The 25,269-nt window shown below is 37.2% G+C and overlaps 1 protein-coding gene across 9 annotated transcripts in view; it reads left to right on the top strand.

Moving 5' to 3' along the window:
• Positions 1-25,269, top strand: part of grh (grainy head) — a 303,339-nt gene that overhangs the window by 260,100 nt on the left and 17,970 nt on the right. For 8 of the 9 annotated variants that reach the window (XM_022063435.2, XM_022063258.2, XM_022063186.2 and 5 more), the window contains 2 exons: positions 1,817-1,873; positions 10,109-10,207. In XM_022063435.2, the coding sequence (XP_021919127.1) occupies positions 1,817-1,873; positions 10,109-10,207 (156 nt within the window). Of the gene's footprint in view, positions 1-1,816; positions 1,874-10,108; positions 10,208-10,560; positions 11,089-25,269 lie in introns of those variants that run through there. The other variant, XM_022063690.2, reaches the window with a different exon arrangement.

Raw genomic sequence — 25,269 nt, 5'->3', positions numbered from 1 at the left:
TGAATCGTTCGCTGATTCGGTGGGAAAAAGTCGAGACGCGTGTTTCTCTTTACGAATGTTCTGCAAGGTAATTAAATATTACAAAAAATTGTTCACCGAAGCTCCTGAAAAGCTTCAATTACAATTGTGTGTTGTAGAAATTAATTCCTAACATGTTAACAGCATTCTTACTTGTAGTATCAACCAAGTTTTAGACGGTTCATAAGCTTTTATTTGCATCACCAAATGATGGGCATTGCGTTATTAACCAGTCAGGTAGATCACCATCTATAAAACTTTCTTGTAAGCAACTAAATATTCGTTATTTCTTAATTTTATACACATTGAATTTCCAATTTTCTTTGCGGTTTCAATAAATTATCACTCATAAACATCGTAATCATACGTTGTGGTATCTCTATTATTGCTTCTTATCTCCACGCTGAAGTACATTGAACAGTATGTTTCTATGTATCCATGGTAACGTAAAAATAATTTTCAATAGTGAAACGACTAAAATATAATCTTTATAGAGATGTTAAAAGAAGTGTTATTTAGCCGACATTATTTAACACTACAGTTATTCGCAGCAATTGACCGGATTTTGAGTGGTGTCTAGTTGACAGCATAAGAGGGTTAGAAGAGTAATTGTTATTGGTTAAAAACAGCTTGTAGTTAGGAATCAATACATGATTATGGGAATGTACGAAAGCATAAATCGCTCGTGATGGGATAGAAATCTGTCGGATAAACAGATATTAACGTTAATGAAACACACTGTCTGTCAAGCCTAACTACTTACTGTATATGACTCCATAAAACGTAATTAAGAACTATCGATCTGCATACTGTCGCTGATTACCTGAATTTATTTCCTGGAATGCAGATTGCATCCATTTAAATGCTTCATAAGTTTTAAAAGAGCGGAAACATTCTTTTCAGCCACTCTGAATAAGTTGTTTCCTCACACATGCCTCACCCTGTTCTGTTTAACCTCATCATAGACTTGAACAATAAAAATATCAAATCTGAAGAGCGCTCAGCTTTTAACAGCCTCAGAACAGGGTGTCCGTAAATGAACTGCTCATTTGCCGTGCCAGAATTTCTTATTACAGTAGTTGTGCAATGTGATGAAATATAAATAAAGAGCCAAAAACTTTCATAACAAGGGTCGAAAGCATAATAAGGTTATTTTCCTGTTACTTTATTGTCATTGGATGCTGTGCTTGTCCACTCAAGTAATGTGTAGAATAGAATCGGAAAAGAATGTATCTTGTAATCCTTGTATGTAATCAACAGTTATCATATAACAGAGACTGAATATTAAGAGACACAAAGCCGTAAAGTTGCTGATAATATAAACCCACACTTACTCATAATGTGAACTTCTTTTGATTTGCTCGTAGGATGAAATGATTTTGACCTAACATTAGACTATACTCTGTGGGGTTATTGACTTATTCAGAACCGTACTTAAATACCACTTTCAAATCGTCCTAATTATATAGCTTTAAAGTGTCATTTAAGTATGGGTAACATTTCTAGTTATAATATTAAGCGGTAAATCATTAGGACAGTGTATTCGTACTTACCTCACAAGTATCTCTTGCTTTTATGGTAATTTGCCACAGTCAGTCGAGACGGTTCCAAGCGCAGTAGTTACTTTGTTACTTTATTTTTAGGGCTTATGTCTAACATGTCCTTTAGGCGCTATCTAACTCTAAAACCTCGCTTATGGAGACAGCGCGCAAGTATAAGATATCCTACACACTTTGCATTTTAGCGAAAACAACCAGCCGATTATATTTTAATTTGATTTTATTTTTCAAATTTCCAGATAAACGTAGCGGTGCAGTGCCTCAGCACAGACTTCAGCAGTCAAAAAGGCGTCAAGGTAAGTTTTAATGATTTGTGTACTGACATCACATAACCAAAATTAGTAGCCTATAAAATTTGCAATTTGATGACTATATGAGGATGCCCTCATTAACAACACTCCTTACAGTCGAGGAAAAAGTTTCCGTCGCTGTTTAAGATATTATATCATGAGTTTCATGCACCCAAACAAAAAGTACACATGTAAGACTTGAGGTTCTCACAGCGGTGAATATGAAGATTTCTGTCTTCTGGGTTATTGCGCTGTGTAGTCTGGTCGATGTTAACCAACGTTTCAGAGGTCATACTGCCTCCGTCATCAGGGCGATGAATATGCCAATAGGGTGTGAGGAGTTGGATTTTATAGGCAGGGACGTGAAAGGTGTAGCCTGCCCCGAGCCAATGGGAGCAGGTATGGGAGTGGACCAATGGTAGCACGTGGGCGAGGGTGGGAGAGGGAGAGAAAGTAGAGAGAGAAAGGTGAGTGTAGTTGTATGGATAAAGGCCCTGAAAGGGGCCGAGTTACTGGTCTGGTTGGTTCTGGCGGTGCACTCTTGCTCGTTCTCGGAGTCCTCGGAGTGTGTGGATCAGAGGCTTCCAGGACCGGCTCAGGTGAAGTCCATCTTCCCTGTTAAAGTTATCAGGATGAAGTTCGATCTCGATGGCTTCCCTGATCGAGACCCCCACCGGCACAGCCTGGAGAGAGGTAGGGACGATGCTTGCGCTTGCGCAGGCCTCCGCCCTCAGTTAGCTTTTTGGTTGTGTCCAGTGGGACTCGTGCCGAACGAGGGCTGCCAGAGGTCGCCCAAGGGCAACCGAGGGCGACCGAAGTTCAGCAGGCCAGCCGAGGCCGTCCCCAAAAGACGGCCAAGTCGGCACAACGAGTGGTTAGACTACTCGGCTACCCTGACTGAGGTTTTCCGTGCTTTTCCTCAGTTGTAAGGCGAATGCCAGGGTATAACTTAATAGGGGCACGGCCCGCCACCCCCACCCCGATCACGGAGGCCATCAGCTGAAGTGATCTTTCCCCCATGCCGCAGAGGCCTTCAGCCGAAACGGCCCCTCCCTCTCTGGGTTCAAACCCCGGAGATCCAACCAACCAAATTCCTTTGGACAACTTGCCTGACGGGATGACCTCCCATCAGCAGCAATGGATCCCAGTTTGAATGGTCGAGGCTCCCGCCACGACGTAACCCTGTTAGCGATAGCAAAATATCCGTTTCTTATATTAAGACTGTTTACCATTTCCAGCAATGCGCCTTGTGCGCAGGAATGGTTTCACCTAGGTAGGGACGATGCTTGCGCTTGCGCAGGCCTCCGCCCTCAGTTAGCTTTTTGGTTGGTTGGTTGGTTTCCTATTGGCATATTCATCGCCCTGATGACGGAGGCAGTATGACCTCTGAAACGTTGGTTAACATCGACCAGACTACACAGCGCAATAACCCAGAAGACAGAAATCTTCAAAAAGTACACATGTTTAAAGGTTTCAAAATATTCCACGTTCTCACGTCACATGATGAAAATGAACTGAGCTCTACATTTCAACCTAGAAGCTAGTAGAATCGTCTGCAAAAATTACATGTTAGGTTTAATTAAATCAGTCGTAGGCAACAGAACACTGCTACGACTAGGATTCTGTAGGCACTGTTTGAATTTTTAAATTTTTTATTTATTGCAAGTGAAAAACCTGCAACTAAATTTGATATTTTTGTCTTGTTTATGAAGTCATGTTTTAAATTGAAAATTCTGGGACTCCCGTGCTACTTCTCAATGACTTTACGCTGTTCTATAATGCCAGTTTCTTCCTCATTGAGAATAGTTGAGTGAGATTTTCCTGAAATCTGTGCATTGTAAGAAAAGCAGAAACCAAACTAACAAAAGATTGCACACTATCTGCTCGTTACCGAACATCGCAAACTGAGCGTTAGAAATCCTGTTTTGTATCCCGGAGATCCCAGGCTGAAATCTTGGCCCGGAAACCCGATTCTTTTGTGGTTTTCCCTCCAGCCAAATACCGAAATAGTACCTCAAATTAGGTCACATGCCGCTTCCTTCCATAACCTTTCCAATTCATTGATCATCCTGTCATTCGACACTATATAGTCTGAACTACTAACAAAGCCGCAAGATAAATAAACTACAAGCCGCCGAATCTGTTGTCTTGCGAAAAGGGTTGTGTTGTCGGGTTTAAATATTCACTCGGTGATTTGTATTGGATCATCTCTTTTCGTTTTCAAGACCTGTTACTAATGATATGAAATACAGTTTATTTCTTAGTGTGATTGTGAGATGTTTAGAATATTCCTGCATCAATAATAACATTAAGATAATGATACAGGTGATGATATTCAGCATAAATTACACTTCATAATAAATTTCGTTAGATAAAATTGTAATATTACACCAGAATAAACGCAAAATCCACATAATGATTCCACTCTGAACGATTGTAACAAAGTACATCTTTGTTAAATTGAAAAAGTTGTAATTAAAACACGTTAAAAGTTGTCACTTTATATAAAAATTATAGTAAGTACAGAATCGGAGTTAAATGATAAAATTCTAAACACCGCCCCAAAACTCTTAAACAGTATTAGAGGCATATAGTAAGAGTTTGCATTCTCGGATATGTAGTTCTAAGCATTTGTAGCATGGAAGTTAGTCTGACAGAAACACCCACTTCTGCTTCGCAGATCTTGCCCTGTCAGTCCGATGTTCACCAGACATTTTAAAATTTTCCCTATCTCTGCCGCATCTGTTACCTGCAACCAAGCAAGCAGCCTGCCGCCTAATTAAAGTCGATAGATCGTAAAAAGTGAAAACTTTTTGAAAGTTTTTTATTCTCTTTCGGCATAAGAGAAGGTTTGAACGTCTTTCGTCACCATATGTTCACATATATGTGTAATATGTGCGAGGTATAAATCCTTGTTCTATTTCTTCATATTTGTTTGTTTAGCGTATCGGTTTTCTGGCAACTGACCTCATTTAATAACCTGCTTTAACGTTTTGGCCTCGCGTCTTCTTGGTACTTCTAGTGAGCGAAGTAGAAAAAATACTGCCCAAAAATGGTTATGGTATTTGAGTAGAAATATTTACGAATTAAGGACATTGTCTATAAACTTCGTGTGATAGGTGCGTAATTTTGAAATTAAATTTTGTAGCCACGTATTTTAAAATTTACAGTTAGTATCTTTAAAATCTGATTTACTACTTTACGTGTGTGTCTCCGTTTCTCATTGTTAGATTGCAATTTTCATGAAATGTGTAAGCACTTGGTACCACTTCTAACTCAGGTAATATAATTACTGCAACTGGGAATCGAGCAAATATATATTTTTGCTCTCTTCGTACAGTTCTGACAGCCATCTTCTTTCTAGTTTCTTTACATTTTCGTATTTTGTCATTTACGTCTTCTGTTTTATTTTTTAAGCCATCTGCAGGTCGTATTTTACACGTACCTTTTTATATTCTGTTGTATTGTTATCTCCCTTCTATTTTTTGTCTTTGATTCGTTATATCTCGAACATGTTTGTATCTTTAACCCCCTTACCTCTTAGTATAATACAAAAATTCTATATTTGAATTCATTATTAGTAGGGACATTATCTGGCGCCATTTTCCGGCTAACTTGTGCTATATTGCCATGCATTCCTCAGATAGCTTCAAGTGTCTGTTAGAAAATTTGCATGAATCATTTGGAGGAAACTATGTATTCCAAGGCCAAGAATCCTTGTAGATGCGTGTCGCGAGATAGTTACATGCTGTCGGCCTCTTATTTGCCGGCTTCAGTTTTAGTGTCGTCTCATGCTGAAAATTTATAAAATAACAATTAACTAACATAAGTGAAATCTGGAATGGTTTATATTTTTACGTTGCAGTTTTGGACGTTAATAACACAAAACCCATAACTTATGAGGTTTGATGTTTTCTATTGCTGTGAAGTTGTGTAGGTAGACGTAGGTAACATCACGTCGGAGGAACATATTGTTTCCATCTTCAGGAAATTGAGCCCTGGAGATGGAGGCAGTATATTCCTCCGGAATTTTGGTATCTACCTACAAGTCCACACAGCGTTACTACTCAGAAGACCAACATCGATAAAAAATACGTTAATAATCAATCTGTGTATATGGTATAACTTACGCAGATTGATTATGAAATTTTTATGGTCTATTTAATAATGCTGTCTGTAGTTCAGAGTATTATGCAGTGTGGAATTATGGGTTGATTAATAAACAGTTAATTAGAAAAGATATGGAACTGAACAGTCGTGTCACAATTCAGGATACTATAATAGTATTTACCTATAGGTGCTGAAAGGAAAACAGTCCTAACAGCCTATGTCCCAGTCAAGAAATCTGTCTGAAAATAATTTTTTCCAGTTTTTTATGGGGCTTGTTTCTGTTCCTCCCATCATGCACCATTATTTGCATGTGAAATGTAAATACCGGTCTTCGTACGATACAGTAAAGTAAGGTATCATATTCCATCCATTTATGATAACTTACATGCGGAACCAAATGGAGGAACATCCATTGCAACGATGACGAATACGCAAGTTGTTTTAAAAGAAACTGTAGTTGTCATACCGACCATTCACATCCATTGTTAAGTATATATGATTTACAATGTAGCATAAAGGTAGAAGATACATTTTTATACAAGGAAACTTGACACACTGAAGGTATATTCGAATGAAAAAGTTCTAGCTGTAATATATTTCAATGTTTTATACCTCGCAAGGTAAATATTCGCCGACAGTTAATCTTTGCTTTTCTGCGTTGTATGTTAGATATCTTGGAAGCGTTCAGAGATAATTACGTGTATCCGCAACTTCTTCAGAATCTTTAGCTTTATGAAACACGCAGCAGTTGAAATTGAAATGTCACCTGCTCATTATTTTTCTGTGTTTTCACCTCTTATTAAATGAAAGAGGCAAAGGGAGGTAAGCTTTCATCGAGGGCAGGAAAATCATTTTGTAGTTACTTACGTAGACGTAAGTAATTTTAATAAGAATTCTAAAACAGATAATTACGAAAGCACAGAAGGGGTAGAAATGAAGCTGAATGATTTTTTCTGCTTAAGAAAGTGGAAAATGTTTTCATTAATGCCAGGCTAAAAGGTCATAGTCTTATATTATTGATGAAATCAAACCTATTCTGTCATCAGAAAACTAACTTGCTCTCTAATCATAATCTGATGGCGATCATTCTTATGTTTAAAGTGTTTTATTTTTATCTGAATTTACCGATAATAAGAAAGGTAGCCAAAGGCTGGAGACAATCCCAGCTGCACGCCTGAATTTTAACAAAAGGAGACTTCAAAACAGATGTTATTTGTTTTTATGTCAGTACGACAACTTCTTTGCTAAGTCTTATACTATTTAACATCATTTTTTTGGTAGGTAGCTGAAAATAATTTCAAATTTGTATACAAAAATCACATATATTTTTCAGCTATCTTCACGATTTCTAACAGTGGGAAATTTCGTGCCAGTAGGAGATTTAGAAGCCTTACAGCTTATATATCTACAATAATAATAAAAAGTTGTAATAATATTAAACGAGTCATGGAGGGGGTGCGAAATAGTAGCAAGTGCTAAAATCCGGTGACCTGAACAAATCAGTTTGGCAGTTTTATGTTTCCGAAAAAGTTTTCTGCTAGTTCTGAACTCCGTTGGAAGTTTTTCCCTATTCTTATTACGTTAACGTGGAAAAGGTCGACACGTCTGAGTTAGAAAAAAAAAAGTTCTATTGTGCTATTCTTGAAGATATCGTACATCATAACTCCGTGAATGAACTTCTTAAGTCCTGTCAAATAATTCAGTAAAACTGTTTCAATCACTACTTCCCACAGAGTTCCTTTCTTCTGTCGTCTTACAATCCCTCCCTCACACACGCAGCTGCTCCGGGGTCTATTGTTAGCCACAAATATTATCTCTGCACACACTGGCGTCTACTTCCTGAGAGACTTAAACAAAAATTTGCACAAAAATGGTTTCAAACGTGTCACATAATCTATTTTACTGCGGGTTTATTTTAGTAAGATTTTAGGACACTGGCGACAAACGTATAAGGTCTGTGGTAAAATGGAGTGATATTTTTCTTGTAACACTCCTATGTGTGGTCATGACAGATATTTCACGTATTATTATTATTAGTGACGACATCAATTACGTCCAGAAATTGTGCCTTGGGTACTTATCCTTTACTTTGTAAATTCCTTTCTGATTTAAAATATCGACATAATAAGTCATAAGAAATTAAAATTCTTGCCTATTTATAAATTACAAGTTTAAATGTAATTGTATATAGTTAACGAGTGGTACAGTGAATAAGTAACATACCTGCACAGAAGACATGACTGGCCGTCAGAAAAATATCGCCTAAACATACACTTGAAAATTCCAGCATCATCGTGTGTGTGTGTGTGTGTATATATATATATATATATATATATATATATATATATATATATATAAACACTCACACACGTATATAAGTCTGCATATTATGGCGCAAATAACTAGTGTAGCTAATGCGCCTATAAACCTACTTCTTCTTCTCTGCATATTACATTATACTGGGTGTTCCATTTAAAACGCTACTCTATCTGACTACTGTACGAAACCAATGTCAATACAGTTACTGAAATCTTAGAACCTTGTCCTGATGCCGCAACGTACCACTTGAAATCGGTATGGCTGTAAATTAAGCTGCTTTGTCTCTCGACGAGCACTTCCTGTGTCCCGAAATTTTGTTGCAAGTCGGTGTATCGTTGTCTTTTTCGGTATTCTCTTGTCAGGATACGGTTTGCTCAACGCTTCACGAACAGAAGGAAACGATTTCGATACGGAGTAATATTCGAGAATTAGCACATGTTTTGCTCGTGATACGCCATGTTTGTATTTACGTGCATAGCTTTTGCGTAGCTGACAAGAGCAGCGGCCTAGCAGCATGGGTGATCTTAACAAGATTGTGAAGTCTCGGGTGAACTTGCCTCTTATTTAACTTTAGAGTCGCACTTTCGATTGTTGTTGGGCCAAATTTTAAACTGCAAACTATATACGATACGGCGCAGAAGAAAACATCCAAATAACGCATCACGTAGCGTGCCTTACACTTGAATTGATGCAATTCTGCTCTTTTTACGAAAGGTAATAAAGGTACGAAAGGGACACAGGAAAAGCAGAAATGATAACATGACGAAGATGTAATAAAATAAATATAATGTAGAAGGAATGTGGGCGAAGAAAATTATTCCTCGTTGATTTGCAAGGAGCTTTTCATATTAGATTATATGTGATGGGTTAGCCCAAGATAAGGAGTTGTGAATTGGAGACTTCATTTCAATATATCTAGAATTACTATAACATAGAGACTTTATACAGTACAAACTAAACCAACCAATTAGAAACAGAATGTTATGAAAAATATTACCTATATATACAGGGTGGGTGGGAAGTAAGTAGGCATTAAATAATCGTTATACATTGGAAATATAGAGGTTATAACCATTTCTCAATGCCTACTTACTTCCCACCCACTCTGTATATGTAGTGACGCCTGTGCAGCAGTATGCTTGCTAAGAAAATGCCATTGTACTATTCGTATGCCGTTGAGTACTTCCAGTTTTACTGAACTGTAATAAATAAAAAGAAAGGCGAAGAATTTATTAACTAACTAAGCGACTGCTGGCTTCGAAAGTAAAGATTTATTACAAGGAGTTAATTTGATCGGAAATTATAAATTACAGTCAAACTCTTAAATACGCAAGTGAATAAAATATATTATTAATCCTTCCACATAACTATACACACACATATAAGGCACATGTATATAGAATGATAATATAAGTACAAGGTTTAACCACCTAAACGTATTCTGAATTAATGTGCAGACAGATTACAAATTTTTTGAAAGCAACAAATTTGTATCGTACTCATATTTGTTTATCCGACTATCTTTATTGATATAGAAATGTTATTACTAAGGAAAATATATGGCATTTACTTCTTGAACAATTTTATGTCTAAGCCTCAGTAGTAATTAAAAACATATACTTTTCAGCTGTCTTTGTTTGCCTATGGACTACTACGCACGACGCTTAGGGCATTGGAAACAGGAAGTCTAAACTTTATCTATAGAGCCAAATTATCTTACATTCTGATTGGAAGTAGGAAATAAGTTATGTCACATTATGGTTATCTACGTAGGCCTGTAACTAAATCTGCTGTGTCGTATTCCTTCCCTAGGGTTTACCTCTTCACCTTCAAATAGACACGTACGAAGACCCAAGAGACAGCACAATCTTCCACAGGGGGTACTGCCAGATCAAAGTGTTCTGCGATAAGGTAAGCTAATTATAAATATGTTTGTAACTTTACAACTAAAGTACTGTGAGGTATGATTTGGGCGTTTCATGTAGGATGAATCCATTAATCAGATATAAAATTATTTTCCAACTTTACACGAAAAAAACACAATAGAATTTGCACATTCACATTTACAGTAGCTTAAAGCGAATATCAGATTACTACGAGGGCCACTCCAAAAGTAATGCACCATATTTACAAAATCCCCTTTTAATCTACCGTGTTGCTATTCGTACAGAATACAGATACGTTCTTCCCGCTTGTATTAAAACTTAGTTCATCCTTCTCCCGCAAGTGGAACATGTGTGTCATTCGTTAAAAACGTTCGTCAGGAACAACGTGCTGTTATCGAGTTCCTGGTGTGTGAGAACGAAACATCCACAAGCGATTGCAGAAGGTGTACGGAGTGGATACTGTCTATCGAGGCACAGTTAGCCGCTGGGCGCAAAGACCAACAGGCGAAGGTGGACATGCAAATATTCGTATCGGCAGGCCACAGTTAGCGCGGACGGACGCCAATGTTGAGAGGGTGAAGAACATGATCGTGGCGGACAGACGCAGAACTGTGAAACAACTGTTACTCCGACTGGACATCGCAGAAGCCAGTGTGTGCAGAATATTGAAACAGTTGGGATTTTCGAAGGCCTGTGTGAGGTGGGTCCCGCGGCCCGGACGCACGTCAGTCTGAGAACCACAGACGCGATCACAAAATTGAGGTGGACAGTGTTACCACACCCACCATACAGTCCTGATCTGGCACCGGCAGATTATCATCAGTTCAGGTAAACTGAAAGACAGCATTCGTGGGACAAAGTTTGAGGACGATGACTCCCTTATGTTGTCTGTGGAAAAGTGGCTCAAAAACGCTAATCCTGAGTTTTACCTTGCGGGCATACATGCCCTTGCTCCGAGGTTGAGACAGACGGAGACTACGTTGAAAAGTAGTATTTTGTTCCTAAAGGCTGTAACTATCCACTGTGTGAATAACAAAGTTGTGAAATAAAAATTGAATTTAAAAAAAAATGGCGCATCACTTTTGGAGTGATCCTCGTACATTGTTTAGAACGCATAAGGTTCGGAAACCGAGACATCTCATTGGTATCCATAACAAGCGGTAAGGAGTAAAGTACGTGCTTTTCGTACTTGGGAAATTTCTGTGTGTAACATTGGCAGTAACAACAATTGTTATGTAAGGAATCGAATACACATAGAAGTGCAAATGGTCTATAATTTAAGCTCAGATGCTGAAAAGTTTGTGTCAGTCTTTAGTAGACATTTAATATTGTACTACCCAAAATGCGGAATTCTGATATGGATTTTTTAATTCTACGTGTTATAATAATACTCCATTTTGTGATGGACAATGCTGCACGAAGAAATGCTGCATTGAAGATCTATCTCGTTTCTTCCATTTGCCATATACAATGACGTATCATGCTGATATATAATCTAGAAGCGCCGAAAAACACATAGGGCAATAATATCATGAAAGACATCGTGCACTCGAACACTTTTTGTTTTGCTGGCAACATGCGAAAACCGCTAACAAGGTAACACTTTGAGTACTAACAATTTCACAATACAATTTACATTTTAAATACTTAACCCCGAGTTCCAGAAATATTGTTATTGCGAAAGAGAATTACTCTATCGTTAATGCTCTGTTTGCATCTGAACACGTGAGCTGTCTCTCAGCATAGGGGCCGCAATTCTTATACCGAAAGACCATTATATTACTTGTAAGTAAGAAACCGAACATCATGAAACATAGGTTAACTGAACTTTTCAAAGCCGTTATAATGCACAAGAATTTTTTTTAATTGATTATGTGAATGTAGATGCCTACTAACAACATTAGGCCCAGCAAAGTGTGCGATTTAATTACCAGCCATTAACTACTTCCATACATGGATACACTATGACCACTTCCTGCTCGATCCCCGTCTTTTATCATGGTCATCTTCATAAATTACATACGCCATTAACAGCACTGTTATATAGCAATTGGTATCAAGCAATTAATGCCGGACTTTTTTATTTAAATATCTGATCCCGTAAAAAAACTTGCACTGGATTTTTAACAAGGTTATAAATCCGTAAGATGTAGCTTTTGTATTATTACTCAGTCATATTTCCAACCTGCCCAATTTCAAATACAGCCTTTAAACTCACATATACCCGAAGACATCAAAAGTAATAGGTTCGTAAGATTAAGAAGACAGAGAAGGGTGGAGATACTCGATAAAAAGCTTTCAAACAAAAGAAAAAAGTGTTCGATCAAAAGAAGGCACATGCGCTTAGGATGTAAATGGATGTATACAGTCATCGATGTAATAAAGTGGCTCTACCTCTGAACTTGAAGTAACGTAATTGTATGAAATTACAATAGTTTGTAGCATAGTGCTGAAAATCTTCCTTTTAAAATTCTGCGAAATTTTATACATTAACTATCAAAGCACACCGAAATGTTGGCTAAACATTAACATTATAATGAATGGCCTTATTGTTTTCAAAACTCATTATTTACTTTCAGCTCAAATATCTAATTGCCTGGAAAGTGAATACAAATATTATTTACGCCTGTCAATTAGTAGGAAGAAATCTTTACATAGCTTTACACTTGCTATTTGAATTCAATTTTTACAGTTGTTAAATTTTTTAACACAAGACTATAAGCAAATGGTAATGCGTGCCGTGGTACAAAAATTACGCTTACTTTTGAGGTAAACCTGGACGAAATCTTGGGATTGATAATCCGTTAATGCACAATACCTTTAGTTGTAAATCCATCGTAAATGATTCCTTCAGTATTTAAACACCCCGAAACTCAGTCGCATTTTGAAATATTGTTATCCTAACATGAATTCTCTCCCATATTTAAACAATGAATTTACGTAGATCAAGTAACCTCTCATTTGAGAGGATGCCAAGTCCCGCAAAGGGCTTTAGAGCCACACACAATAATTTAAATAGTAAATAACTTATTCAGAATTATTAAAATATAAATTAGTTAGTCTATATTATTATGCGCAAAATATAATAATTTTGACTTCCTCTTACTACGACAGTGTTTAATTAAACCCAATGACATGTAAGCCTAACTATGAAAAAATGATGAACTGTTTATACTTCGAGGTGTTGAAAACTTATGAATATAAATAACTATAAAAATATTCGTTGTTGAGGAACAGAACGTGTTACTTAGTGGCCCCAAATATGTAGCACGCGCACCTTAGGTTGTAACTAAGTTTGTAAGTTACTTCCATTTCAGTGCTGTAAGTCTGATCCATGCCTCGAACTGGTTTCTATATTTTCAAATGGCCGTGTTTTGCTTCTAATTATGATGCAACCTTGGGTCTTGTTTCAGAATATCGCAATGCGATTAATTTATTTTTTTAATATGCTGAAGTTTTCATGCGAGGCAGTGTTTAAGTGAATGCGTTCTGAAGAGATATAAGTGATGAACTGTGATGTTCACTTTAGTGAAGTATTTTGTCGTGTGTTGTGTTTCTAACAATTAGTAATAGTCTGTCTATACAGAAATTTGGTGTCATTATTTAGACACGATATCTCACTGCAGCTTATAATACCATTTAGAGTCACGCCGCCCCATGGGTGCAACGGGTGTATCGCAATCGGGCGGCAACTTGCTATGGGGGGCACAGAACTTTGAAGCATTGCTTTGGAGTGCCGAAAATCAGGGGCGGCGCCAGAGGGTAGCAAAGTATGCAATTGCCTACGGGAGTCATGTTTGAAGGAGCGCCAAAAAGAACTGAAATCTACCCATAATTAAACTTGGTAATCAAAAAATTGAAAATTTTTGTTCTTATAGGGGCGGCAGATATGCTCGGCGTAGGCCTGATACCACTTCACACTTTTTGTTAATTAGATGTAATACATACCATTTTTGAATATTAAGACACAAATTTCTGCGAGTTTTTGTTACCATTAGTTGCTACTGTTTCCAGTTAAAAAATAGATAACAACTGCAAATGCGCAGGCACAAATCTGAGTTATCAGTTGAAATGGTTTTACAGTATTCTGTAGTTGTCATTATTCACCACCGATGGCATTATTATTAACATTTATTAACTCCATTGATTTTCATATTAACGTACTATCCTAGACTTTACCAGATTAACTAGCCTTGCCATATGTGAGCCAAATGCCCTGTGCTATCTTACGAATGCACAAAGGCTGTACTTTAGAAGTGGAATATCAATTCTCACACTCACGTTTGTAAGGGCTCGTATTCCTCGAGAGTGCTCGAATTTGTTTTGATGTGAGTGTACCTGTACATATGCAAGACTGCATAGTGGGAGACGGCCAGATAATGGACAAGTCATGTCGACTGTCTGTTCCTGTACTATACGGATGGACGGAGCACCTTGTCACCTCACCCTGACACCGCCAGAGATTGTCTTCGCTTCCCGTATCCTCATTCACAGACTACAAACCTTTTGGTCGGACGGTCGAACAAAATGTATGGGACGCGTAACAAGGCAACACATCAAACGCTGCCGGCAGGTCAGCCATAGCAAACAGGTATACAGTCAAGCCCGTTACAGCGCCACTCTTTGTCGACAACCATCATTGGCGTTAAAGGGGGGGCTGGCACTACACTGAATTATTTTAGGGTATATTTGTATTCATTTTGTATTATGTATTAGGCTTAAGTACCATCAGTGCGCGAAATATTGTGGGCCTAGTTAGGTCGAAAGGATGAAAGGAAAGAAAACTTGAGGTGAAGTAGTGTATTTGTTAGTACTTAGGAACTTCTGTAATCACAAAATCAAAATACGTAGTAGTATCTTTTGTGTACAAAATTCGATTGCCCCTTCTGCTCTCCAATTACTTTCGCTTGTTCCTTAACAACTTCATCAGTTCCTGTTTAATTTCTTGCATTCAACTCTCCCATTCAAATAAAGTCTTCAAGCAAGATTTGAGGTTCTCACGGCAGTGAATACGAAGATGGCCGTCTTCTGGGTTGTAGCTCAGCGTAGTTTCGTAGAAGTTTAGAAGGGTGATAACTCATCCTGATTATGGAGGCAGTAACGGCCTTTGAAAACGTCTATAAACTTCTAACCAGACTACACGGCGCTGCAACCCAAAAGACAGCCATCTTCGGACTCATCTCAAATCCTATCAGCTCATCGCATGCAACGATAAGTTATCTCTGCAACTGATACATCGATATTAAATACCCCATTAATCATCACAATAACGAACATGCAGTGAAACTTAGCAGAATTTTAGAACAAAATATCGGTTTAATGTTTTCGATACTTTGCGTAGGCCCGTATATTGTATTTCATTTTGCTGTAAATATACAGCAAGGCTTCTGTTATGTAGGCCTATGTTGCTGCACTGATGTTAATGTTGTGGCAGCTGCCATTAAGCTTTCTACTAAAACAGTATCGAAGTAACACGTAAGCATGAGGGATTGATCTCATCAGTAAGGGCATTGTCAGATGAAGGATTAGACCCGTCGAGCGATGAATTTTGTAAATGGTCTCAGAAGTACGAGACAGGTGTTAGTGAATTACTTTGTCGGTTTGCTTTCTGCACAACGTGTGGCCACAGCGTCGGATCTTTATAGTGGACAGATAAATGTGTTCCAACCATGCCTTGCATTAAGAAAAGTGGTACCGATTTATTTACTTCATTTTAATACTCTTTCTTAAAGGAATAATATGATTATTAAAATAAAAAGTCTGTGTTCTGAAGTCTTTAGAGCACACGTTATGGTCCGAAACATTATGTCTTCACAAATTTGGTAAAGGAACGGGAAGGAGAATACCTATACATCATACTACTTAATTAAAGTGGCAATACTTAAGGAGGTATTTTGACTTTGATTGGAGCCCAGGAGAACAACGGTGAAATTTTATTTAATAAAAACATGGCTAAAATTTTTTGAGCGAGTTCATGAAGTGAAGCTATGTTTTATTTGAAAAATGGACGGTTTTTTGGCAAATATATCAACGTTACAAGTGGCTAAGCAAAGTATTAAAATTTAAAGTCGTATCATAAAAATGAGTAAACTTTGGTTAGTTGAGAAAATGACGGAACTAGTAAATAACGAAATTATTCATTCGGTCCTCTCTTTTAAGAATCTACTGTCATCACGACCGTGTATATATGTTGGTTGCGAGAGTCCGACTAGGCCTTGAAGCGACAAGTAGATCCACTGTTCACAGAAATTGTGGTCCAAGTTAGCTCCCTTAATGAATAGAGCGGAATTATAAACGCTGCCTCCAGTTCGCATTTCCTTTACCTCAGTCTGAGGTCACCCGAGTTCAAGAGGACACCATTTAACGAAGACTTACATATTTGTTACGCTGTAACTTGCAACTAAAGAATGCCCATTATAATAAATCAGAATTGAATTATGTATATGTTGCTTGTCCTGTCTGATATGAAGCACTTTATGTCACATACGGCCAAGTATGCAAATTGTAACCCAGAACTCTTTGTAATGTGACAGCATAAGAATTCGTGTCTGACGTAAGCAGAGCGACGTGATAAATGCTTCTTACGGAACAGCCATTTTCTATATCTTTGGGCATTTAATCTTATAATTTATTCCAGTGCCAAAAGAAAGGAAAGTTTTGAGGGCTTTGAACTACGTAAAACAAGTTTTTTTTAAAGTTTAGAGCATGCGTTTGTGTATGTTCATTTAATATTTGTCTTATCAGGAAGAAGCTACTCATTCGCGCCTCTGAACATATGGACTGTAATATCACGCGGTTAAAATTTTTCTGGGTTATGCTTAGACACACCCCACGGTTATAATGTAGGCGTATCCACCCAGTGAAATGAGAAAGCGTCCATTGCAATAATAATCAGGTAAAGTGATTCCTCATCCTGACAGACTGCATTTGATTATTTTAAGTTCACCTGTATCAGTACCGAGACACAATTTGGCGAACATTCCTAAACCCAACTCAACCTAACCTAACCTAACCTAACTTAACCTAACCTAACCTAACCTAACCTAACCTAACCTAACCTAACCTAACCTAACCTAACCTAACCTAACCTAACCTAACCTAACAACACTGCCAGACGTAGCAACGTATTTAAAAATTCGGATTGGAATATCGGCCGTTAGACCTACACCTGCTATGCAGAATGACGTTTCAGCTTGTTTCCCTCAGTCCTTCCAGGTAAATGCTGGGATAATACTTGAGAACAGACGTACAACACAGGTTAGCGCTGTCTCACCACTGAAGAGTCACGTTCTTTTCTTTGGGTCGACCAATAACGAACGAATTTATTTCTGGCCGCAGTATGTGTATTGTTATTAATCCTACAATTAATTATCTATACTATATAACTTATGTAGTTAGTAAAGGATCTTTAACTAGATACAGTCCTGAAGATGGAAACGGTATATTTGTTCGAAACGTTAGCATCTACCTGCGAGTATGTACTGCGCCAAAGCCTAGAAGAACAATATAATCATTCTCACCACCGTGAAAACCTTAAATCACACTAGAAATATGAATGACAATAACCAATCCAGGGGCAAACAGAAACAAACCTCTGTTCGGGAACTGGAGTCAGGTCAAGCTGTTGAAACAATGCGGGTCTCTCATGCACCCTTTTTATTTTAGTTTCTTCTTCGAGTGCGTGCTCATTCCTGCACGCATGTGTGCATCCGTGATTGCGTGCCAATGTTTGCGAGTCGGAAGTTTTACTGAAATATTTTTTCTTGTAAACGAATTGTATGAGAAGATAGTGTAAAACATAAAACCGAAATCACCCATAATCATGATGTTAGTTTCTGTTTCTTGAGTTGTGTGTTTTCTGCCTTTGGGTTTCATCTGAACTACCCGATTTGGCTTCAAAGTTGCATATCACGAAATAATCTCGGATTTTTAAAACCTTTTTTGTATCATCATGTTTCTTTTTCTTTTATCAAGAGGTCGCTATTCCCAAGAGCCAATGAAAAGGTTTTAACCCTTCTTCAATGCGTTATTGTTTCGTTAGCGCAACGTTGATAGGCATGTCTGACAAATAAAATCTGACAGCCTACATTTCTCTGAATGTGGTTTTCATACCAGAATATCTGCGTTAAGAATTTTGAAAATAGCAGCGCTGACCGGTCTAGGATATTAATGTAGTTTGCAGTATTAATATGATATAGATCAGAAGGTAAGAAGTAGTGACTTGATTTGTTTGTTATATATACCCCATCATCTTCTTCCGTTTATACTTAAATGGATTCATGAATGGATTCCGATAACGCGTATCTCTGTGAACCTGATTTCTCAGATGGTTCAGACAATGCAATAACACGTAACAACGGGACTTTAAACAGTGAAATTAAAAACACCGTTCCTACATTGAAGGCTAGTCCCTGGAAACTAATCTGTACAGCTAACACAGAGTACTGTCTTCATAATAACCCCTTAAAGCACAATGATCCCACCTGCTTCAACAACCAATAACTTATTTTGTTTGTGGTGTTCATATAATTCTTACGGTATACAGGGATTATTTCCTTAAACAATAATAACTAGTTTATCTTTGTAATAGTAGTGTTGTGTTTTCTTTGCGGTACGGATTTGATTCTTAACTAATATTTAGATTAGCCGCGGCTACAAAGTGCTGAACACATGCAATGTAGAAATTAACTGTGTCATGACTCGCCACAAATGGGGCGAATAATTGTATATTTAGGTCATATACAGCAAGCAGTGCGCTCCCGTGATTGACAATCAGTAGACACCAGAAAAATTACATGTCGGAGGAACATAGAGTTTCCAACTGCAAGACTGAAGATGGCGGAAAATCCTATTCTACATTACAAGTCCACAGGGAGTTTTAAATCTGAAGACCAACATCGAAAACTTCGCCGTTTGAGCTTCAAATCTAATACCAAGAGAATATCACTCTTCCTTTTCGTTCTTACGTGACTTTAAACTCGAAAGTGGGGTCTAGAATAGCAGGTACTAAGAAGCGCGATGTCTTGAAAAATGACCAAAGAAATTACTGCTGCTGCATCACTGTTTAATAAAATGCTACGTATAACAACGATTTCTCGCCTGTCTTTCATATCAAGAGTCAGAAAGAGGACGTGTAGCTACCAGTCTGTTGTTAGGACGCAACTCCGTATCTTATGTTGTCCGTACGGTCGTGATCACAGAGGTAAAGTGTAATCTTTGTTTTTATTGTTGTACACCAAAAGCACGCAATACAAAGAAGTGTCTTTTTAAATAATAAAAATGAGTTGAGGGACGTACTGCCACTTTGACCGACTGACATGAACGAAAAGCAGGTCCGAGTTCAAAGCGACGCGTCATGCACTTGGGCAGGTAGCGAACGGGGTTGCAGTGTGAATACATCAAGCGACTTGGCTTTGTTCTGAGGAATATGCCGCGTGCTTACTGAAAATCTACCGAATCCCCCTTGCTGCTAAGAACAGGGCCTATTATATCAAGGTATAGGCAGTCTGTTGCTTCTCCTTTTTTCCCACGTCTGCCACTTTGCCTATTAATACATAACTGTGTAAAAGTTTTAGTCTGGTTTTAATTGAACGAGAATAAGATGGAAATTTTTATTCTGTAAGGAAATTATAATGCCCTTGTGGTAACTAGGCAACAGCAATGTATAAAGCGATTCATCTCTGTGATATATGTATATATCCGTAATGTCTTATTATTTGTCACGGTCTTTAGAATGTAATTAAATTCTTATAGGTTATCGTATATTTTCGTAGAAAAAATTCTGTATCTAATGAGTACATTTTCTCATATTAGTTCGTATTACGCCAAGATGTAATTATTCATCTAAGTGACTCGTATTTTAAAGGAAAAATGTTTTGAAGAACAGCTAGCTCTTGATCGAAACAAATTTTACGTGACTTTTAATTGTGTTTGAATCTGATATAACAAATCTTTTGCCGCATTCGAGTTTGTCATAACGAATGCCATAATCGAGTGGTTGGGGCTCCGGATTCGTATTTGCTACTTATGAGTTAAATTTGCTGCCCGAAGGTCGGGAAATTATCTTTGGTATTTCTCGTGGTATTCACAAATTTCTTCACGCATCTTCTGGTGTAATACCTAGAGAGGTCAAGCCCACTTTCTTACACACGCTTCCTTACTGATCACTCACAGCCATCCTTCCAGAGGCCTTTTGGTATAAGCTGTGCAGTTGAGAGAACATCACGTACAAAATGTGGTCTACGGTGAGTCAATATTACTAAAAGGTTGATTGCTGGTGGGCTGTAAGGAGAAAGAAACAAAACATTAGGTTCAAATCACATATTTCAGAACAAAATAAACACTGTATCCTATGAGATGTAATTACATCGCCTACCTACATTCATATATATATATATATATATATATATATATATATTCTCCCCCAATTTAGGATCTTCCTTGCGGAGAGGAACGGGTGATTAGAGCATGAGATTAAAAGAATAGTAGACTAATTCCGTTTTTACCTTGAAAAGTGTAGATGCATACCATCACAATCTACGTCAACTCTGACTACAGTGTAGATCTATTCGTCCGTACGATGGCGTGTAAAACCCATAAATTTTAAGACATGAAGTTAAAGGGAGGGGGCAGCAATTTCGGCCCCACAATTTCAGTGTCCTCTAATTGGGCACTAAATCGTTCGAAGGAACAACAGCTACGAATTATTATACATGTATAAGGCCTACATATATACAGTACATACAACTATGTACTGCGTTTTATATAAGCTGAAACATGGCGGCGACTAAGCCCTGGCGATAATAACGTTTATTATATACATTTAACACGCAATCTGTGTATATCCCTGCTGCACGCTTCGCTGACAGCGGTCGTATAAATGAAAATTACATTCACATAAAAAGAATAGGGAGAGAAATTAGCACATTAAGGAGGAAGGTATACTTTTAGCATTTTTGGTTATTTCAGATATATCTTTTCCCTGAAGAGTTTGCTCACAAAGACTGGTGACTCAGCCAGCGGAAATATGAATGACAGGAGAGAAATAAATGGTACAACTTAAGACATACGAAGGTCGTAGATTTATCGTAAGTGGGCTTTTGAATGAAGAGTGATTCAGAAGTAAAATAGGAAATAATAAGTCGTGATTTATCGCCCTGATGATGGAGGCAGTAAACACCTCTAAAACGTCACTAAACGTCTACCAGACGACACGGCACAATATCCCAGAAAACAGCATACTTCTTGCCGTGAGAACCTGAAATCTCACAGAGGAACAAATGACTCGCGTTATCCGTAACTTAATCTGCTCGTTTCCCTGTTCAGACATTTACCTAAAGGCATTTGCATATGATTCAAATTAGGTTTTATAAATGTGTACTCTAGTGTGTAACAGATCGCAACGCGTTAATTCCGTGGCATTTGATGCACAAGAATTTATGACTACAAAACAGAGAACTTGTGGAGTGGTGGATGTTGTTCTTTTTATAAATGTGGTAAATAAAAAGAAAGTTGTTTCTTAATCTCTGAGGGTGTACACACTGAGCCCACAGCTACCTGTCATGACTTCGTCTCGTACCACAAGAAATTAACGGAACATAAAAAATTCGTACTACACGCCGAAGCATGAAACACAAAGGCCATATAATTACACATATTATAGGGAAATACCTGCTTTGAATAAGAATGTGTTTGTGGGGCATGTAGAATATTGTGTATAAACTTACTGCAGACATTTTTAAATAAAGAAAAATTCATATAAAATGTTGAACACTAGGACTCAGAAGGAAGCTAAGGGTCTCTGTATGCTTCCTTTGTACGTACGTATATTAGACCCTACCATCCATGTTCATGCATGCACAACTTTAAGAACTAAGTATTTAAATAATACACGATAATGTATTAATTATTTAGGTTATGTGTTTTCCACGTGATACTTTTCTCTACAAGATTAGAGTTACTTATTAATTATAAAACCTTCTTTTTTAACATGAAGTCTTATAAATCAGCTATTACGGTATGTCTAGGATATTTCCTACTTTCTGCAGACAGATGTTTGGCAATAGGCTATTATCAAAATGAAGATGGCTGCCTTCTGGGTTATTGCGCCTTGTAGTCTGGTAGAAATTTACCAGCGTTTCAAAGGTGTTTGCTGCCTCCATCATCAGGGCGATGAGTTACTCATATTGAATAGGCCTATAAGTTTATCAATTAAATTTTAATTTTGTTTGCTGTATATTTGTTAGGTAACAAACTGCACAAGGTGAACCATATTATTACGTCCTAAATAATAAGTTGTTTTAATTTTCGTACACAACTAAAGTTTTTATGTGAAAGAGACCATTTGTTCGTATTCATTTGCACAAACTGTATTTAGTCGTCTGTTAATCCATTTCACATGATAGGGCTTCATTATTTAATGTTAACAGAAATTACCTGCTGAGAAACAGAAAATTATTACTGAATGAATAAGAATAAAGAAGTAATAATGCAGTTAAGGCAACATCGAACGACTCTCGACAACATGAGGAGTATTTTGTTTAGACAAAATCATAACCACAAGAAACTCTCATATCATGGATATTTCAACAGGGATGTACATAATAGCCTATAACGTGTGTTCCCTTTCTACTTCTAAAATAAAAGTTTTTCCATTTTAAAAGATTAACAGACAACGAATTTATCGATTAAACAGGGCAATTATAGTGGCAGTTTTACTCCCCTGTTACTTCTCAATTGGCTCCGCGTTTTATTATCTTACTTCTTTATGCCTTATTCTTTTAATCTTGAATTAATGACGACTTGAGTAAAAAGTATAATTAACTTTTAAATTTGTTATTAATATAGATGAATATAGTTTTTTCAGAAATCAGTGCTCAAAATCGTGGCCTATAAAGAAATATATTTAACAGGCAAGTTCATGTGAAAATCGGCCCTCAAGATACAGACGTTTTCCAAGTGTTTGAACCTGTACGTTATATCATGTAGTAAATTAAGTATTACCTACATGTTAGTACAGTCCAAAAGGGTGTTGATAATTGGGCACTACTAGTGGCAATAAATCATAATATGACGGCAAGGTACCATCAAATGATACGATGTTCTTACCACGTTTCATGAATATCTGTCAGTTTACTCTGAACTATTACACGAGACAGACTTACAAGCACGATGACAACATTTGTTTCCTTATAAAACAAGAAATTACACGTAAATTGCCACTTATCATTTATTTATATTTTAAATAAAGAATTCTGTAAATTAGTTTTATTACTAATTGCCATTTTGTGCACATATGAACCTTCCAACTTGGTTTGAACCCCCAAATTAGACAACAAATTTTGTATAGTTATATCTGAAACACCCTGTACTTTGGGCACACAATCCAAATAACTTATAATAGGCCTACAGTTTTTTATTTTGTATCATGAAAAATTCCATCCGTGGGCTCCATGTGGAAATTACAGTCACTATTGCAACATTAGGCAGAGTGGGAGAGACGCCGTTTTTAAAGTAGTTCTGCTTGTCGTGTGTACATGTGAACCAAGCAGGCAGGATCAGAGCGCTCTTTGAATTTAGATGATCGCATTACCGCCTCGACCGCTCACAAATATTCTTCGTGATGAGGAGGATGGCGACAGATGCTTCTGTTTTAGTGTCTATCTTCTTCGAGGTACTGAAATCGAAACTATATTGAATAACTCGGTATCTCAAATAGTGCATATACTTTCCAGTTATCGGTCCAGATAATATATTCTTTCATCGTAAGTTATTTTAATTCGTCGATTCATCTGTCAAGTCCGAAAGCCTAACTTTATAAATTCTGTATGTAAAATGTAACATCAAATACAATGTACATCGAGTAATATTGCATATTGCTATGACCACAGCTTTCTGTTTTATATTGCTGTTTATCACGATAAGTATTTCAAGTTATGATGAGATATTTACCATATCATCCTTTTTGATTTAATCATTTCAATAATTATAGATGGGCAATAAAAACTGAAAAATCTTCATTATGAAATCATCTCCGATGCTCTGTTACGTGATCTCTCTTGGGCTCAAATATTCTTAGTAATTTTTTCTCCTACAACCGCAAGACATGTTCTTCCCTTAGAATGACAGACTAAATTTCTCAAACGTGTAAAACAACAGCTAATGCAATGCATTTTAAATTGTGTCGTATAAGTTTCCAGACGTTATATTGGAAGATGTAAAAATTCTGAACTGAATGCTAGAAAACATTCCCAGAAGTTCTTCTACCTTAAAGAAACGAATTGAATTGAATTTCGAGTTGTTGCTAAGCATCAGAACTTTGCAACCTTTTTTAAGGACTTATTAGTAATAATTATGTTATGGGTATGTTCTGTAGTCTGGTAACGAAACATAAAAACAAAGCTAGAATAAGATTGCTGAAACAAGAGGATGGGTAGATGTTGGGGGTAGAAATCAAGAAGCATCTTGTAAATAATTAGTCGAGGTATTGTCTCACAAGCAAGTTAAGGTCGGCTCAGAAAGAAGCTTGAAAAAAAATTGCCTCATAATTCACAAAAGCATCCAACGAAGATGTCATTCAGAGATAAAAGTCCCGCTGCCAGTGTTAAATTGTATGAATAAGAAGCTGGCAGACCCTTTCCGCGTCCTTATGCACGGTACAAGCTTTCAATATTGTGCGATATTAATCTTTTGCAGGGCTAGTCAACATGGAAAAGGTACAATCAACGAATGTAAAAAGCAGTCTTAACAGGTTCATCGGTTTCAAACTCTGTTAATGGAGAAAGAAACTGCAGTGTAACACTACTAAAACTCTTATTTCCTCTCACTTTGGAAGTCACACTTTTGTGCATTTAATGAATATGCTAATTTCAAATTATGTCACCCAATGCCACTTCTATTTTCTTTCTTTTATTCATTCCTGTCTCCCTCCTTTCATGCTTTCGCCATTGCAATCTCTGATTTTGTATATCGTTATTTTCTGTGCTACGTAGCCCGAGCTACTGACAGACTCGTTAACTAAACCATAAATAAATAATCATTATTTATCAATTTATTTATTGTCAAGTTTTTATTTTAAATATTTATTTG

The sequence above is a fragment of the Zootermopsis nevadensis genome, unplaced genomic scaffold, assembly GCF_977971745.1.
Source record: "Zootermopsis nevadensis isolate Lab colony 2312 unplaced genomic scaffold, Znev_1.0 Znev_ptg000029l, whole genome shotgun sequence".
Taxonomy (NCBI): domain Eukaryota; kingdom Metazoa; phylum Arthropoda; class Insecta; order Blattodea; family Termopsidae; genus Zootermopsis; species Zootermopsis nevadensis.
This window is presented reverse-complemented; position numbering and strand designations above follow the sequence as displayed.